Consider the following 20895-nt stretch of genomic DNA (forward strand, 5'->3'; position numbering starts at 1 on the left):
GCCCCGCAGATCTCAGTGATATGTTTGTATTTGACCCATAACGCTACAACTAGCATAATAAGATCATCCGACTAAAGTTGCTCTCGAACTACAGACAGTGGCATTTTAGTTAAGAGGGAGTGTAGCTTAGAAAGGTCTCACAGGTGCAAAAAATGATCACACAGGGCTTTAAACACAGTGACTCGCGGTTTTCAGACTGAATTCTTATTAACTCGGCTAAACAAAGTTTTGATTTCTTTCGCTCACAATTGCTTTTACTAACAAATTTAACAGAACGAGTTCATCTTAGATCAGTCAAAACCGGAGAGCTCAAGCGTGGAACGTTCATTTAAGAGGTCAATATTATGCAAGAAGAAAATCTGCAATAAGCACGGCTTTGAACTCCTACAGAGTAAAAGCGTTACTATGAATATTCAAATTTAGGTCAAGTGGTTGAGTTGAGCATTGCAGAAAAATAATTTATTGTACCGAAACCAACTGTGAGGGAGTTGAGTGATATATAATAACCGAAAAAATTACTGAAAAACAGCATACTAAGCTGTCATTATTTTTCAATCACTTAGCGAAGTTGCATTCATGCATCAGAACTTTGTCCCACTGTGTGAACAGACTGAGTTAATTTTAGACATCAACTAAAAACCGAACTTAAACTTTGAAGTGAACTTGGTTTTTTGGAGCGAACCTGACGTTGAATCCGGATTACGTTTATTTTCTACACCTAATCCGTATTCAACTTGAAGATTGCTCCAAAATATCAAATTCACTCCAAAATTTATGTTTACTCCACCAAGTTCACCACAAAATTTATGTTTGCTCCATCAAGCAGACCACAGAATTAACTAATTCATTTTACGTTTTAACTACTTTCGTGCGAATAATTAATTTCGCTCTAAAAAAATTATTTATTGTAAGCTGCTATTAGAGTTGATTTTTCACAAGGCGGTTATTCCACTGTGAAAAAAACTTTTAAAAATTCTGCTTTTTTAACTAAAACCGGGTGTGAAATTTAGATGTTAATCAAAAGAACTTGACTTCTACTTCGGAAAAAAATAAAATCCTAAAGGAGAGACTCGTATTTAAACAGGGTTTTGAAGTAATTAACATACCATGGACAATAGAAAATCATCGTGAAGAACTTTTTTTGATAATTAGACGCGTTGAGGGACAATCCAAAATCAAGAAAAACTTGTGAAACCACCCAGCCATTTTCTAAACTTAAAGTAACTACTGCTAGATGAGTTGTTCTCAAATAAAAAGCGGGCCAAATTATTTCAGAAGGGGTGTAGCTAAAAATGTTTTATGAATGCGAGAAATGCCGACCCACAGGGCACTTAACTACAGATCTCAAGGATCACAGTCAAACATCTTAACATCTTAATCTAAACTATAACGTTGTTTCTTTTTAAACAGTCACCAGTCATTTGCGTATTTGCAATAAGACTTATTTCCGGAGGAAGGAATTTAATTCAGTGAAAAAAGAAGATCTCAGCACGAAGAAGTTACTCAAGAAGTGAAGAAATTCAAGAGCGAAAACCCAAAAAATGGTCCATCAAATTTTGCTTAAAAACAAATTACAAAGATTTTATCCAACATGTGTTCAAGGCATTTATATAAGGCAATGCTGACTTACTCGCAACCTTCAGTTATTGTTTTTTATTCCATTTCGTGCCTCCAATAGGATTCTTTTAAAAGTTTGTTTTTCTGTTCACAGCAATATAATCTATCCTTTAAAGCTCTTTTTCGTTTTATCTTTCTATCTTTAAACCGATTCAACACACATTATAATTGGATTTGTTTAACTCCTTTTGATGGCCCCGCAGATCTCAGTGATATGTTTGTATTTGACCCATAACGCTACAACTAGCATAATAAGATCATCCGACTAAAGTTGCTCTCGAACTACAGACAGTGGCATTTTAGTTAAGAGGGAGTGTAGCTTAGAAATGTTTCACGGGTGCAAAAACATAGCTGGCAGATTGCCAGAAAATAGCCGCAATAGATTCGTAGATCGGCAGTCCAAAAAACAGTAAAAAAAGACAGACCAAAAAAATTCGTCTTTTCATTGAAGGCTGATCTGTTATATTTTGATTAAAAATCTGTATAAGTTATTGCTGCCTCTTTTAGTTGATCTCAAATAACCTTCATTTAGAGTGAGACATACCCATTTGACCTTATCTCTTTGAATTAAAGTAAATAAAAGTCAATTTCAAAGTGAGGAAGTCATTTTTGAGAGTGAGGTAAGTCAAGTGTGACCAAAAATTTAATCACGCGCATGAACAAAAAACTCGCTCCACTAAGAGCGAAAAATGGCGTCACACATGCAATTCAGTTGAAATTGCATGAACGAATGAACTAAAAGTGGCTGTGACGTCATATGGTCGTAACAAAAATCATGACGACGAAAAAAAAACCAAGAGAAGGCCAATAATAGCCCCAGCTATCGCTGTGCTGCTATTAAAAATGATCACACAGGGCTTTGAACATCGTGACTCGCGGTTTCCAGACTGAATTCTTATTAACTCGGCTAAAAATGTTTTGATTTCTTCCGCTCACAATAGCTTTTACTAACAAATTTATCAGAACGAGTTCATCTTAGATCAGTCAAAACCGGAGAGCTCAAGCCTGGAACATTCATTTAAGAGGTCAATATTATGCAAGAAGAAAAGCTGTAAGAAGCATGGCTTTGAACTCCTACAGAGTAAAAGCGTTACTATGAATGTTCAAAGTTAGGTCAAGCGTTTGAGTTGAGCATTGCAGAAAAATAAGTTAATGTACCGAAACCAACAGTGAGGGAGTTGAGTGATATATATTAACCAAACAAATTACTGAAAAACAGCATACTGAGCTGGCATTATTTTTCAGTCATTTAGCGAAGTTGCATTCATGCATCAGAACTTTGTCCAACTGTGTGAACAGACTGAGTTAATTTTAGACATCCACTAAAAACCGAACATAAATTTTGAAGTGAGCTTGGTATTTTGGAGCAAACCTGAAGTTGAATCCGGATTACGTTTGTTTTCTATACCTAATCCGGATTCAACTTGAATTTCGCTCCAAAACATCAAGTTCAGTTCAAAATTTATGTTTGCGCCACCAAGTTAACTTCAAAATTTGTGTTCGCTCCACAAAGCAGACTACAGAATTAACTAATTAATTTTACGTTTTAACTACTTGCGTGCGAATAACTTAAGTTCGCTCGAAAAAAATAAGAGCAAATGAAAACAAGTAAAAATAACGAGAGGGGCGGGAATAATCCGCTTGATGCTATTTCGTAAAAGAAATTTGAAGTGAATTTGGTATTCTGGAGCGAACCTGAAATTGAATCCGGATTAGGTTTACGAAATAGCACCGGGCGGATTAATCGCGCCCCTCTCGTTTTTTTTAATTGTCAACATTTTTTTCTGATTTCTGTAATAGTGTTTTTAAGCAAAGAACGCGATATTTGCACAAATATAGTTAAAACGTAAAATGAAGTAGTTAATTCTGGAAAATTGAATTCAAGTTGTCTTCAAAATTTGGGAGAAGACTAATTTCGATGCGAAAAAGCCGAACTAGGAGTCAGTTTCGGGCCCTTTAACACCAGACAACGCTCCGTTACTAATGTTCGTCGGTGTTGCAGGACCTAAATTTTGAACTGCTCGAGGAGTATTTGCTCGAGGTTTACAGCCTCAAAAATTTTTTAGGGATAGTGTTTCTTCGTAAAATCATGCAATTGATGATAATATTAAGAGCAGATTCAAGCCGCATTCTGGTGATTCCGGATAGCCTGAGTACTTAGAACCAGAAAATCTCCTTTTCGAGCAGCTGAATGACTCCCAAAATGTAAAAAAATATATGATAACCAGAGACAAAAAAATTGTGGTGACAAAAAAAAACAATCACTGTTGCCACTTTTGGTGATCTCAAATTTTTCGTCAATCAAGACTTGAAAAAAATTCAAACTGCAAATGATGATTAATGGAGAACGATGATTAATGATGATTATTTGAGTTCTCATTCTTAATTTTCTTGAAATTGTTCTTTCCGCTGAGGTACAAGTAGTTCTCTTAGCTTTGTTATCTTTATGGCCAGAACTGATATTACGAACTTTATTGAGATTTAACTGTTTTCGAGGCAATTTAAGTTGCAACAACGTACAAGTATGAAAGATGGGAAATAGCAGAATTACAAAGTCTCCTCACTGAAGACGACAGAAGCGCAAAAACGGCACGTTTACAATAATTGCATCAAATTTTGTTTGGGAGCAATCAATAATTTCTAACTATTGTGTGACCCAAATGGTTGCTACAAATTCAGTTTGAGAGGGATGGTGTAGTAATACTTGTATGAGTAATACTTGTGGTGATACCTCTCTCTCCTCTTGACATGATCATGTCCATGTTGTCTCCTTCTCTTCCACCTAGTATCCTCAGGTGCAAGTGGTGTCATTTCCTAAAGAGACTCTCTCTCTCTCTCCATTCACTTCATTCTTCACTGAGTATCAAGTATTGAATGACAGTGGCAAACAATTCATAAACATAGCTGGCAGATTGCCAGAAAATAGCCGCAATAGATTCGTAGATCGACAGTCTAAAGAAACAGTAAAAAAGACAGACCAAAAAATTCGTCTTTTCATTGAAGGCTGATCTGTTATATTTTGATTTTAAAAATCTGTATAAGTTTTTGCTGCCTCTATTAGCTGATCTCAAATAACCTTCATTTAGAGTGACACACATCCATTTGACCTTATCTCTTTGAATTAAAGTAAATAAAAGTCAATTTCAAAGTGAGGAAGTCATTTTTGATAGTGAGGTAAGTCAAGTGTGACCAAAAATTTAATCACGCGCATGAACAAACATAGCCGGCAGATTGCCGGAATAGCTGCGAAAGAATAGACCTGCGTGCCATATAATAGAGATAGAAACAGATACAGATCTAAACTGAAAAAAAAATCGACGCCGCTCAAAAAACTAGGCAAAAAAACATTCAGCGATAAATTAATAAAGCGTGTTATAATTCATTCCACAGAAACCTCTTATTAAGGAACTTTACTGAACATATGAGTTCCTTTGACCTTAAACAAATTCAAATTAAACTTAAGTTTTAAAGTGCAAAAGTCATTTTATTGAGTGAGGTAAGTCACGTATGATCAAAATCTAATCACGCAAATAACCTAAAAACTTTTGCTAAAGCAGTGAGAAGTGACGTCACGCGCGCAAATTCCGTTAGTGAGAGGAAGAAGTCATTCAGAAAATTTGACTTTTGCAGCTTTGCTGTGTGAACAAATGTAAAACGAAAAAAGAGCGTCAGAAGACGAAACAAAAAAAACCAAGAGCACCGCAATATAGCTACGCTCAGCTTACAGCTTCGCAGCTATAAAAAACTCGCTCCACTAAGAGCGAAAAACGACGTCACACATGCAATTCAGTTGAAATTGCATGAACGAATGAACAAAAGGTGGCTGTGACGTCATATGGTCGTAACAATAATCATGACAAAATAAAAAAACATAGCAGGACAAGTCCTGACGTACAATTCAAAGAAATTTCATTGACTAAACAGACTTAGAATGGACTATGAAAGGATTGGAAAAACCATTTAGAAAAAAAAACCGATCGAAAAAATCGAAAAAAAACAGTAAAAATCAAAATGAAATTGCCGCATGTGAACAAAAAAACCACTAGCGAGAAAGCGAATCTTTGTTCAAACACCGTTTTCTCACTCTATTTTAAATTTGGAGCAAAAAAATTTCACGCCGCAAAACCACTCGCGTTTTCGCTCCATTTCCTGTTTTGGCGTGACCAAAATCACTACTCCAATTTGACTTCAAAAATCATGAAAATGTGTGAACAGATCTTAAAAAAAACATAGCCGGAAGAATTCCGGAGACGACTCGAAGTGAAAACACATTTAAACGCCATTCAACTACTCATTAAACAAAACGTGCCTTCACTAATTTATGGTTATCTCGAAACAAAGTCATGAAACAAAAAAGAAAACAATAAAACCAAATCTATTAAAACATGATAAAAAATCTGATCAAATTTTGTTATAAATTGAGATCCCGAAAAGCTATCTCTGCCAAAATTACTTCATAAAAACAACTAGTACTTAAAAAACCGCTAATGTGAATTTTGAAGAAAATACTTTAGGCTAAAATATGGAAAAAAAGCTCTTAAAAACAACTTTCACTGAAAAACTGGAAAAAGTTACTAAATTTTTTAATATTTCAAAAAACATATAAATCCAAAGACAAATTCCCTTCAGCCAATAGGGTATCCAGATGTTCGCAAAACAATAGGCAAGTCATAATAGGCAAAGAATTTTAGCTAAAAACAGAGAAAAAAAAAGAGAAAAAAACTGAAAAATTAAGAAAAATAGTTCCAATTTTCGCCGTTTTTTTGTCATATTTCTCAAAAAAAAATGATTCTTACCCACAAAATTGTAACCAATTGTTCTCATAAATTTTCTCAAATAGAAGGGGTTTCTTCAATACCCATTTGAGCCAGTAAAACAAAATAATAGTAAAAAAAAAACGCAAAAATTAGCCCGAAAATCAGCAAAATACATTAAAAACCTCCGAATTATCATAAAATTATCATAAAATTAAAACAAAATCATAACCAAACCTCTTAACCAAAATAAATGAAAAAAACTGCTTTAAAATGCCGCACGTGAACAAAAAATTTCGCTCGCTTAGAGAAAATTTTTTCACACATCAATTTCTCGCTCTCTCAAAAACAGCGGTATGAACAAAAACCACTCTCTTTTCGTTCCACTCTTCACTTTTGTTCAGCACCAAAATCACACCGAATTTTTTCAGGCGTTTCATTTCCCGCTTCAAAAATCACTCCAATATAATTGATTAAAAAAAGGACTTCTCCAATACTCCTCTTCGAGTCGTAAAAAAAGACAGCGCCCCAATACAATTCAAATTCTTTGAATTGTAAAAAACCAAGAGAAGGCCAATAATATCCCCAGCTATCGCTGTGCGGCTATTAATAAAAAGGAGTGTTAGTTGTGTGTATAAACCTGCGTTGTCTGTGTGCGAGTGAGGAGGGGTGATGATGGGTTTGGTTGGGGTGGGGCTGGCCTGGGAGACACTTCACTTGGCTGTCTGGTTAAAAAGGAGAGAAACGAGGGCACTACACTGGGAGGCCTCCTCCTTCCATCCTCGTCCTCCCCATCCTCCTCTTCCTCCTTTCTTCCATGCCCTGTTACCCACGACTGGGTGTGCTTTGGGGCTGCCGGACTGTCTCTATCCTCCCCTCTCCGCTCTCTCGTCTTCTCATCTGATTCACCCCCCACAGATTGGCCGCTTGCTCCTTTCCCCTCCTTTCTCCTCCCCCTCTCCCTCTCACATCTGTCTCAAACATCCAACTGTTGCCCAAAGAGAACAACAACCAAAACAACACCGTCTGGAAACATGAGGGATATGGGAAGAGGGGAATATCTGAGAACAAAATATTTGTTTGGATGTGAGCAGAATGTAGATGAAAAAATAGTTTGGGTGTGTGAAGGTGAGGTGTGTGTTGAAGTTGGAGTCTATCTTGACTAATGTGTTAGGAGTGAGAGGAAGGGAAGCGGGAGACTTGTGTGGGATTTCTTCTTCCTTCTCTCCTTCTCCTGCTTCCTCTTCTCTCTTGTCTTCCTTTTCCTCCTCAGATGAAGTGGAGGAAGTTGAAAACACAACAGAAGCAGACAAGTCCACTTCCTAAATCGCAATCCCAATAACAATAACACCACTACCTTCAAACCACACAAACCTACGGGTCGAGGATAGGGGTGGACACAGTATTCCACCGTTAAAAATTGTGGATGATGATGAAAAAGTGGACAGAGTGGAATTTGCCTCTTTAGTTCACCTTTTTTCTCAGCAATTCCACCTGTATTCCACTGGAGTAGACAGGGCTGAATTTGCAGTAGTGGATAAAACAAGGGATTCAACCACCAGTAAAATGTGTCCCTTTCTCCTAACGCTAATCGCGCATGTCGAATCGGGCCAAATTTTACTGTTTGTTGAATCCCTTGTTTTATCCACTACTATATATTAGCTCTAAATTCAATAAAAAATCAATTAAAATCAAAAATAAAAACAAAAAATCAAAAAATCAAAGCAAAATTTACATTTCACTCTTTAAGAGTGATTCACTCTTATTCGGAGTGATCCCCAGTAGAAAAGATCGCTCTTTTTCGCTCTTAAAAAGTGAATCCCTCTTTTTTGATATTTTTTTATTTTTTATACTTTTTATTTCAAATTATCTATACTTTTCAATAAATTTATATTTTCTTTTATTTTTTCTATAATTATTCCATTATTAATAAGAAATGATACAAAATTATAGTATTTACATGAACAACTATCAGTGAAACTGCTTCGCAGATCCTCTGTTTGGTTAATAACTAAAGGACTTACAGCTCCAGGACTTCGCCAACTAGGATTAATTGTTTTATCCGCGAAGCAGTTACACCGATCAGTTATATTTCTACTAAATCCTCTACTCAATTCTATATCTGGATGTTGTTTCTTTACATGAGCCCGTATCCCATCATATCTCACAACAGAAGTACAATATGGACAATTAATTTTAGCTGAAGTACAACTTCTACATGTATACTTACCCTCATCAAAATTATTTAGTGGTTTTATATGATTACACTTATTACAACATCTAGTTAATACTTCTGAGCTGGGGTTAAGGTTAGGGTTAGGGATAAGGTTAGGGTTAGGGTTGGGGATAAGGTTAGGGTTAGGGTTGGGGTTAGGATCTGAGTTAGAGTTATAGTCATAGATAGAACCAGAACCAGAACTAGAGCTAGAACTGGGGTTATAACCAGAACCAGAACTAGAATAGGAACTAGAACTAGGGTTAGAACTAGAGTTAGAATTAGGGTTAGAACTAGAACTAGGGTTGGAACTAGAATTAGAATTAGAATTAGAACTAGGGTTAGAACTAGAATAAGAACTAGAACTAGATTCATTTTTTAAAGAACAACCCCATGGGGAAAAATCATTAGCACAAAAACCACTTAATATTATATTACCACACATACATTTATCAGTTTTATCTTTATGAAATGATTCGTAATGATATTTTAAAACAGCAATGTTTCCACATTTATAGTTACACTCTAAACATTGTAAAAGCATTTTTAATAGATAAAATTATCAGTGAACGAGCTTTGCTCGTGGTTCTCCAACGAACTTTGTTCGTGGTTTACCAAACTGCTCAACGGAGTTGTTTTGCAAATTCGCAGATAATATTATCTATGTTGTAGAATCGGTGTACAAACTTTGTTGATAATATTTAGCCACGATTTCAATTGAATCGTTAGTATTATCTTTAGATGTGATACACTCTGTTAAATATTTATTTCCTAAAGTATTGAGTGTATTAGTTTTACATCTTTTATCTAAAATCAAATCAAGGTCTAATTCTTTTTTATCTTTAACGAAATTTATAATCTCTTCTCTAAATTCTTCATTATTTATATATAGTTTGTTTAAAAACATTCCTCCCTTTCTATTCAAAATTCCCATCTCTTCATTGACGAAGTCACAGTTACACTGATCAGTATACGAACTTTGTTTGTGGTTTACCAAACTGCTTCCCTGATCAGTGAAACTGCTTCGCAGATCTATATATTCCTCTTGGATCATGGAACCTGCTTTGCAGATCGAGGAATCGGACTTTGTCCGTGTTTCACCTTCCAACTCTTCTCCATATCCAACGTTAACTAATGTATTTACTCTACTAAACATTGTGCTTGCTCCCATTGCTACAAATCCAGCATTTCTTGATATTATATCAGGATAAAAAAAATTAAATATAAATAAACCTGTGCCTATAATTCCACCAATATTTGATAAAATTTTCATACCATTTCCCTTAATCATCTCTTTTGTTAAAACATCATTCTGAATTTTAATATCATTTAAAGTAAGAAATTTGTTAAAATAAAACTGATAATTATCATGATTAATAACATTTCTATCTGTTGCATTAATCATAATTAGTGGTTTCATATATGCTATAAGTTTATTTATATCTTCTCCTTCTAAATCATCTTTTAAACTAAGAGCTTTTAAATCAAGGAAACCAACTCTTGAATCATATATCATTGTTCTATTACTACTAATAATAATAAAAGTATTTTCCTTTTTATTATATTTAATTATACCATAACGAAGTTCATCTGACATTCCATCTGTACAATTATAATAGTTACTATTTAATTCACTAATTATTTCATTGAAGTCATGTTCACATTTATATATCTCATTAAAGTTTTTAAATAGGTCAGGCCCATTATAAGTTGTTAAATAAATAGTATCACAACTCATTCTTGCCGTATTAGTTATTTGAGCTGGTTTATGGCACATTACAATCATTTGAATATTATAATGTCTACCTTCAGTAAAATAATAACCTATATCCTTATTTAACCTATCACCCATATCATCAAGTACTATTACACAATTTTGAAATTTATGCATAATATTTTTTGTGATCATATTTATATCACATTTATTAAACCCAGTAAAAAACTTATTAGACTCAGGATCTATCCAGTCTCTGTCATCTTTACAAACTATAACTATGGACCTTTGGTCTTGATCTTGAACTCGATCGGTGTTACCGCTTCGCGGATCTTGATCTTGAACTTGATGTTGAACTTGATCTTGAACTTGATCTTGAACTTGGTCATGGTCTAAGTATAACTTTAAGTATTGTCTAATAAAATATGTTTTACCCGTTCCAGTTCCACCATAAACAATAGTATATAGTGGTGACTTTTCATATTCAAATCTAACTAGACTCCTATTCATAAATCCACCAAAGCTTTCTTCTAGTTTTGTATATTTACTTGGTCTTGAATCATATATTATATAACAAATTCCAATAATAATAATAATAATAATAAAAACTGCGCTACCTGTTTCCTTTTTTATATAATAAATATAGATTTGATTTAGATTTAGATTTAGACTTAGACTTAGACTTAGATTTAATAATTTTATTATAAAAAAATGCTCATCCTAACTTTTGAGGAATTCAATAATAAATTTAATATTGATAATAATGCTATGAGTGATATCAGAATAAAAGATTTAGGTAAAGATATAAGTCTAACACCAATTGAGATTGTAATGAAGGATCAAACTCCAGATAGTATCAGGGATCCTATCTTTAACATTTTTGTAAATCTACATCCAACTGAAGGTACACATTGGGTTTTAGTTATAAGAAGAGAAGGTGGTCCAACATATTACTTTGATAGTTTTGGTGTAGAAACTCCACCTTTATTTTTAGAAGAAAATGTTGATCTAGGCTCTAATGAGAAAATACAACAATATGATGAATCTTATTGTGGGGCTTATTGTTTATACATGATCTATCTTATTGATAGAGGACTTAGAATTAAAAGTGCTTTGAATATTCCAGTTAATCAATGTAAATATCCAGGAATTTATAATGAGTGTTTTTTTTGAATTGTAGTGGAGGTGATGTTAACGATAATGTTAATGTTAATGATAATGATAATGATCTACGAAGTAGCTTTGCTAATAATGTTAATGATAATGATAATGTTAATGTTAGTGATAATGATAATGATCTACGAAGTAGCTTTGCTAAGAATGATAGTGATATTGTCATTGATAAAGATCTACGAAGTAGCTTTGCTAATAATGATAATGTCAATGATAATGATAATGATAATGATAGTGATAATGATAATGTTAATGATAATGATCTACGAAGTAGCTTTGCTAATAATGATAAGGATAATGATAATGATAGAGATAATTTTAAATATCTATTAGATGAAAAATATCAAAGGAGTAAATCTAATAGGAATAGCAATAGTAATAGCATTAGTAATAGTCCTACTAATAATATCCGTGAAGCGGTTTCACCGATATCTGTAAATATAAATGATGATCTATATTCATGGCTAAATGATGATGATATAATTACTGAAGCCGCATTCCCAGATAACTTTAGATGTATAATATCTGGTCCTAGTGAATGTGGTAAGACATTCTTATTAAAAAAACTAATTCTAGCTAGTATATACTTTGATAAGCTATAAATCATTGGACCTACTGGTGATCAGTACCATGGTATAGAAAGAATAAACCCAAAAGCATATGTTGAATTTATTAAAGATATAAAAGATTTACCATCTCCTGATAAACTACCCAAAGACTTAAAGAAACTAATGATATTTGATGATGTTAGAGCCAAAGAACCAGTTATTAATGAATACTTTTGTAGAGCTAGACATAATAATTGCAATTTGATATATCTTAATCAAAACCTGTTCTCTCTGGATAGACAGTGTTAGAGAGAATTGTAATCTATTTATTTTATTTGAACAAAGAGGTAAAGTCCTTATATCTATATATCAAAATTTCTTTAATAATGTTGAACTTAGTTATAATGATTTTGCTAATATATGTAATAAGGTATGGAAAGAGCCTTATAATTATATTGTCATTGATCTAACTAAAAACAAAAATATTAATGGTAAACTAAGAATTAATTGGGATCGGAGAGTTTTGTAGTTTAATTTAAGTGTAAGTCTAAGTCTAAGTACAAGTATTAGGGAACCTGCTTCGTAGATAAGTGTAAGTACAAGTATCGGGGGAACCTGCTTCACAGATAAGTGTAAGTGTAAATCAGATCAACGAAGTTGTTAACACAGATGTAAAGTAAAACTTAATACATCACCATTAAAGTCTATAGGTCTTCCATGCTCATCTTTAATATGAAATTCTATATTTTCTATTCTATCTTTAGTTACATTTTGATACAAGATATTAGTTGGTAGAATATTTATCAAGTAACCTGGTGGTTCAGTTAGATTAAAAGTATATAGTATGTCTGTATCTTTACCATTATCTTTAGCTCCAGATATCACATTACAATGAATGTTAATAGTACTAAAACCCAGAATATCAACAATTTTCTGAGATGTATATTTACCTTTCTTTATAAACTATTTTTCTAAATCCTAGTAATGAGGCTAGTGAGTTTTCTATATCAAAGCTGAGTGCTCCTTGTTTTATTTCCATTAAACATTTCATCATATTCTTATCAGGTTCTATTATAACATTACCATCAGTTTCTTCTTTTATTAATTCTGCTATATCAGTTAACTCATATGCTCCCGGTGTAATAGTTGAATATAGCAATGGGATTCCTTTATAATTATGATTAAGTATAGATGTAATGTTTGGGCTTGAGGTAGAGATAGGTTTAAAGTTAGGGTCAGAGCTAAGAGCCCGAGGTAAAGGTTCATCATCTTCTATAACAGTACTAGCATATAAGAATTGATTGTTTCTCCTATTCACATTAAACACTGAATTATAAACAGATAATCTAATTAAACCTAATTTTGTTGTATTAAGTATAGGTTCACTAAAGTTAAACTTTTCTGTTGGTTTTATCATTCTAAAGTTAAGTGTTATGAGAGTGGTTTTGTTGGAAATCAGGGCAATAAAGATAGTCGACTTAAATGTGACCATATTGCTGCACAACGAGGTCATATGTATATGATGATTGAGATGAGTGATCTATTTGGTTTCGTAAATGATTTAGAAAAGATTATATATGGTTTAGGATTTAAACTATTATTAAAAAGAAATAATAATGACAGAGCTCTATATAGAGTTAATGCTAATCCTGGTGCAGTTGCTAATGATGGTAATATAGAAATTAGAGATATATCATGGTGTGTACCTAGTATTGATCCTAGTAATGATAATAGAATTATTGTGCAAAAGGGTTTAAGTAAAAAGAATAATGTATACTTTAGTTAAAGTTAGGGTCAGAGCTAAGAGCCCGAGGTAAAGGTTCATCATCTTCTATAACAGTACTAGCATATAAGAATTGATTGTTTCTCCTATTCACATTAAACACTGAATTATAAACAGATAATCTAATTAAACCTAATTTTGTTGTATTAAGTATAGGTTCACTAAAGTTAAACTTTTCTGTTGGTTTTATCATTCTAAAGTTAAGTGTATGTTCTTCTTAGTTTTAGTTAAAGCTTCGTGTATATTTTGTAGTTCATACAAAATCAAGTTGTCTGTCATTTTTTATCTAATAAAGATGGATTTTAATTTGGATACAACTTATGGTTATAATAATGATATACATAAAAGTAAGATTATAAAATATAAACCAAATAACCTGGCAACAATGAATACGGTTAATACTAACATTAAAATCATACTCAATAGAGAAGAGAATCACTTAAATTTGCGTGATTCATATCTAGAGATAGAGCTTGTTGTATCAGATGATGCTGGTGGTGTATTTGCTATTGATGCTAATATCAGATTAGTTAATTATGGTATGATGGCATTGTTTATTTCAATTAAGCTTGAAACTAGTGGTGGTAGGACTATTGAATATATAGATCATTGTCATCCTAATCTATTGATGTATAAGTTATTAACTAGTACTGATGATGAATATGAGAGTGGTTTTGTTAGAAATCAGGGCAATAGAGATAGTCGACTTAAAGGTGACCATATTGCTGCACAACGAGGTCATATGTATATGATGATTGAGATGAGTGATCTATTTGGTTTCGTAAATGATTTAGAAAAGATTATATATGGTTTAGGATTTAAACTATTATTAAAAAGAAATAATAATGATAGAGCTCTATATAGAGTTAATGCTAATCCTGGTGCAGTTGCTAATGATGGTAATATAGAAATTAGAGATATATCATGGTGTGTACCTAGTATTGATCCTAGTAATGATAATAGAATTATTGTGCAAAAGGGTTTAAGTAAAAAGAATAATGTATACTTTAGTTATTATGAAAGAAAGACATTTTATAAGAATGTACCCAATGCTACTAACTTCTTGTTTGATCTAGGTATGGAAAGTGGTATGGAAAGACCGCAATATATAATAGTTGGTTTTAAAAATAATAATGTTAATGAACAAACTCATGATGCAAGTACATTTGATGTAATGAATGTTACTGAATGTTATTGTAAGATTGGTAGTGAGTTTTATCCCGAGGATAGAATGAATATTAATTATGGAACCAATAATTATAATGAGGCTTTTAAAGAGATTGTTAGCTTTAATAAAGATTATAATGGGCTACCACATAATATAAAACCACATATAAATCATAGAACATTCAAAAGTAATTATAGAATATATGTATTCGATACTAGATATCAAAGGGATCATATAAGTCCACAACCAATACAAATTATTTTTAAATTTAGTGCTGCAGTTGCAGATGTTATATGTCATGCATTAGTTTTAACTAGAAAGGTTATTAGTGTGAATAGTGATGGTAATAAGATGGTTGATATAATATCATAGATATAATTTAAGTCATAGATATAATTTAAGTCATAGATATAACTCTAGCGATAATTATAATTTTAGATATAACTCTAGCGATAATTTATAATTATAGTATAATATAGTTATTGTTATAATTATATACTTTTACTTATACATAACCATATACTTATACTTATATTTATAGCTAGTCAGCTCTAATTGTTACTCTTGTTAATACCTAACTAATTCTTATTAGTATTAACAAAACCTTTAGCATAATTAATGCCTAATTTCTTTTTATTCTCTAGAGCCAAACCTCCAGCTTCAAGCTTAATCTTAGGCTTAGGTCTAACCTTGGGCTTAGACCTAGGCTTGGGTTTAGGCTTAATAACAACAAAGGGATTATACTTTTTAACTTCCATTCTTTTTTATATATAGAAATGAGTCTTTTAAATAAGTTCAAAACTAATTCATATTGTGTTGGAGGTAGACATTATAGTGGTACTGTTAATATAAGAGGAGCTATCACTTCAAAAGGTACTAAAATGTTAAAAGGTAATTGTGTTTTTTGTAGAAGGAATAAATCAATGACAGTATCTGATGCAACAATAGAAGCAGAAGGACTTAAAGATTTCTTTAAAAGTGTTGGTAAAGCTACGGTTAATTTCGGAAAGAAAGTTGCTAATAATCCAGTAAGAGCATTAGAAATAGCAAGTAAAATAGGAAGTGCAGCTGCATCTAGAAACCCTAAAGCTGCTTTATCAGCCACGCCTGATTTAATTAAATTTGCAAATACTGGTGAAGGTATAAAGGTAGTACAAAAAGGTAGTGGGTTATACTTAGGTACAAAGAAAAGATAATTATTTGATTATGATTATGTTTATGATTATGATTATGATTATAGCTATGATTATGATTATATATTTATCGATAAATATTAATACTAATATTATTATTACTAAAAACATTGTTATTACTAAGCACTAATATCTTTAATCCAAAAAAAAACTCAACTTATTTTTCTTATTCTTCTTATAATCCTCATATAACTTAACAAACTCATTATACTCATCATTATCTATTTTATTATCATTCATTGATTTAGTATATAGTTTACTAAAATTATCACTAAACTGTTTACTTAAAATATACATTTGTGAATACTTTATAATTTTATTTCTAATTTTAGTATTAATTGTTTTTGATAATGAACCACAAACAGTTGCTGTAGCAAAAGCTGTTGGCATAGAATAAGCTAATCCTATACCTGTTAATGCAACCGATGTTGTTGTTGCAGTTGTTGCTATAGATGATAATACTATTTCTGTTATCTCAGCTACGTTAATATAATTCTTATATCTGCTTAGCTTCTTATTATAGTTATTAGTTTCAGTTTCATAATAATTTCTAATATCTTTTATAATGTTAATATTGTTGTTAAATTTATTATTAGCTTGAATCTTTTCGTTTATCAACTATTCATTGGCAGTTGCAGCATTGCTGATCTGTTTCTCAGCAGCTTCACGTATCAATCGTTCTGATACTGATGATAAGTCTGGATATAGTAATCTCTCACTTGGTGCTGTTGGATTGGTCATTGCTTTGCTTATTTTCATTAGTAAAAATTCTTTCTATTTCTTTCATTATATCTTCTTGATTAAAACTATGATGCATCTCAAGTCTATCTTTCTCTTTATTATCACGTAACTTACTTTGTAAAAGTATAGCAATTATATATTATACTATAACACCTCTAAGAGATTTATTGTATTCTTTCATTTCTCTCAGACCTTTAGTTAACATTTCATCTAGTTGTATGTTAGTTATATTCTGATTAAACTTATTATTATCAAATTCTTGCTTTAATTGATTATATTTAGAGATAGTATCTGCAGCAACTTTATTACAAAACTTAACAGTATTTCTGACTTCATTTGGTTGATTCAATAAACTTATTAATTAGTTCTTCATTAACTTGTGTTTCATTTAGTTGTAATGTTTTAGTTGTAACTTTATCAAAGTCACCCTTTCTTAGTTCAGTTATGTTTCTACTTAAAATGCCTATTTTATTAGAAGAGAATAATAAGTTATTGTCACAATACTCTTTATTAACAACATCTTTTTCATCTATCGGAGGATGTACATTTGTAATTTTATAGGTATCCTTCATATCAATATTATCATTATCTTCTGGGAATAACCCACGAGCCTTACTTAATGTTAGGTTGTTTGTTGATGTTGTTGTTGATTGGTGTTTAGCCTGATTGAATCTGTTTCTTGTCATTATTTATTTTAAGAAATATATTTAATGATTCTAAAACTTTTTTATTAGATTCAAAATCAAACTCAGATTTTAATAATTCCTGTTCGTAATATTTACCTTCTATTATCTCACCATTAATATCTCCTATTTTATAAGTTGGTGGTTGTGTTTTTAGAAGTTCATTAACTTTAAACAATTCTCTATTCCAATTAGAAGTGTAACCTTTAGAGAAGATATTACGTTTATCTGGATTTCTAACATAATCACCAACTTTAAATTTTGGTGTTGCTTTGGTAGAATTAACATAGTATTTAACTTTATCAGGATTATTAGAAGCGTCAACTGGTGTCATATTAATTGTTGAGTGAATGTTATTGTTATATGTTACAACAGCATCATTTAATATATTTACCCAATTACCCTCACCGTTGATGAACATTGTTTTATTTATTATGTGTAATAATGTTCTATTAAATCTCTCTATAAACACAGCCTTTAAATCACTATAAGTAGAATATAGCTCTATCCCTGAAGCGGCTTTGCCGGTTCCAAATTCTTTAAGTAAAGATTTAAATGTTTTATTGTAAAACTCACTACCTCTATCTACCCATAACTTTTCTGGTTTTCTAGGTTCAGAACCACCTAGTGAATGTTCACTTAATACTATTTTAAAACCATTAGTTATAGATAAACCAGATTTGTTCTTTAAAGGAATAGCCCATGCATATTTTGTGAATATATCTATAACTGTTAATATAAACTTATAATTATTATTGTATTTACTTAGAGATGACTTATCAATTAAATCAGCTGACCATGTTTCATCTTTATATAGTGGTATTATTCTTTGTCTTTCAAACTTTGTTATTTGAGGACTGAATACTTCTTTAGCTAGTTGTTGTTGTTGTTGTTTTTCTAACGTTTTATTTATGGAAATAGTCATCTGCGAAGCAGGTTCCCTGATGGACGTAGTCATGGTTTCACCTATTTACCATAATTAAAAACAAAATTATCTAGTTGGTTTTGATTAATAATATTCATAGATAATAGTTGCTTAGATATATCTAGCATTTCATCATATAACCCATCATGACCAGCTTTTGTTTCTAGTATTAATAATTCTAGTCTTTCTACTAAATTGTTTGGGTTGCCATTTAATCCCCTGCCAAATATATCATCTCTTACCTCCATTATACGTTTTATTGTTCTATATCTAGCGCTTTTCTTATCCCCTTTTCCTAAATCATATCTAATATCCTTTAAAAACCTTTTAATTTTGTTTTCATCTTCTTCAACCTTATCATCATATGTTACATTTGATTTAGTAAGAAAATCAGTAAATCCTTCTGAAAACTCATATACATTATCCCTAACTAAAAATGCACCCTGCTCTAGAGTTATATCAACACCATTCATTTTATATCTCCTACTAGGTAAATCTACGAGTTCTAATTTTAATTGAGGATCAGTTTGAGCCCCCATGTCATGAAGAAGTTTGGCTGTTTTTGTATCAACATAAACTGGTTCTATATCTTGAGTTTGCTTTATGGTCCCTTTTAACGTTTCATCAATCTTGGAAGCAGTTTCATGAACCCGAGAAGCGGTTTCACCCATCTGCAAAGCAGTTTCATTAAACTGGGAACCAGCTTGCTCGATCATCTTAGTTTGTTTATCTAACTCTTGATTTTGCCAATCTATTGCTCTTAATGTTTGTTCACCTAATGCTAGATTCCGTTCAGTGTTTTCATTTAAAGTTTTAGTTAAAGGATCGAATAACTCTTCTATTTCACCATAATATTCTTGTTGTTTTAATTTATCTTTTAATCTATTTCCTCTGTTTTGTTTTTCTAGATTGTTTAATTCTATAAGTTTATCTAGTTTAGTCGTTTTATATGTATTGAAAAATTATAATAAGAGTAAAAAATGGATAATGAAAACAGCTTCTCTCTTAATCTAAAAAGATGTTTAGCTTGTAAAAGACGTGGTAATACTATAGATGAGTTTATTGATCATATTAAGGAACCAAATCATGATGATTTAATAATTTCAACTTATTCTAAATATGTAGATGGGGCAGGGAAGATAAAAAAATTTCTAGAGTATAATAAAAATATAATAGCTGGAGCTACACTATATAAGAATACAATTATGGGAGACATTATGGAAAAATATATGGCTCAGATATTGATTTATAATAAACTAACTACCAACCATATGGATGTAATGAATGAATTAGGTCTATAATTAATTGTTATAAAAATTAGCAAAGCTCGTTATATAATATAATAACAACTTCAATTAACTTTTTATCATCATTAATGGTTAGTTCTAGAATATTATTAACCAGTAGGTCTTTGTCTCCATCTAATGATGCTTGGTGGATCATTTTTATTAAATCTCTTTTGAATAGATATAGATTCTCATCATGAGGATAGCTTTTAATATTATTTACATAAAATCCTTTATCATCAAATGTGTTTAGACTAATCTTACTTGTTTTTGTTGTTGTCATGTTATCACCAACTTTTTGTATTCTACATTCATCTACTGTTCTCTGTGTATTATTCATTAATGCATCATAATAATCTATGTGCCTAGCATTATTATGCTTCTTTATTCCTTTTTCTTTAGTGTTTTTAGGATAATTTTTGAAGCTATCTGTTTTGGGGGACAATGCTATAAATTCCTCAATAATCCTACTTCCCAGCTCGTGCTTAAACTTGCCGGGGACTTTATTATCAGTTTTTATAGGTACTTCTAAATTAGATAAGTCCATATGCTCATCACTAACTTTACCTTCACTATAACTTAATACGAAACTGTCCGTATCCATATAGTGAAGTGTTAGATCTTTGAGGGATGGTTGTAGAATATTATAGAATACATCATACATGTGTAATTTACTTAATTCTAAGATAGTAACACCTACATATACTGGAGAATCATATTCTATTTTTTTCTTTATATATTCTATTTGGCTATAATCTCTATATCTAGTTATATTCTTAAATGTTGGTGTTAAGGCTTGATCAAAAAGTATTCGTTTGGAAGTTCAATTTCCTTTCACCGAGGGATTCGGTTAGCGATTTTCTATGTTAAATGAATATAAAGTTGAATGTCACAAACTAGTTCACAATCAGATTAAGTTCAGTATGAAAGTTAGTTAACAGTTTTACAGTGAAGTGAATGCAGACAGTACCAGTAGGTACCTGTTAAGTTAGATCATAGTTTTGCAGTACAGAAATGAGTTCAATAACAAACGACAATTGAGAACAACGAAATAAGATAAATGAAAGTTTAGTGATTTTTAATGTGTGCTATAGT

At 31.5% G+C, this 20895-nt stretch overlaps 1 protein-coding gene across 1 annotated transcript in view; it reads right to left on the reverse strand.

Moving 5' to 3' along the window:
• Positions 1-20895, reverse strand: part of LOC142350936 (uncharacterized) — a 129172-nt gene that overhangs the window by 88078 nt on the left and 20199 nt on the right. The window contains exons 2-4 of the mRNA XM_075402962.1: positions 7572-7693; positions 7012-7318; positions 4349-4431 (exon numbers count right to left, since the gene is read on the reverse strand). Of these exons, the coding sequence (XP_075259077.1) occupies positions 4349-4431; positions 7012-7318; positions 7572-7693 (512 nt within the window). The remainder of the gene's footprint in view (positions 1-4348; positions 4432-7011; positions 7319-7571; positions 7694-20895) is intronic.

Source organism: Convolutriloba macropyga, chromosome 12 (assembly GCF_964194025.1).
Source record: "Convolutriloba macropyga chromosome 12, txConMacr16.3, whole genome shotgun sequence".
In the NCBI taxonomy this organism is placed as follows: Eukaryota; Metazoa; Xenacoelomorpha; order Acoela; family Convolutidae; genus Convolutriloba; species Convolutriloba macropyga.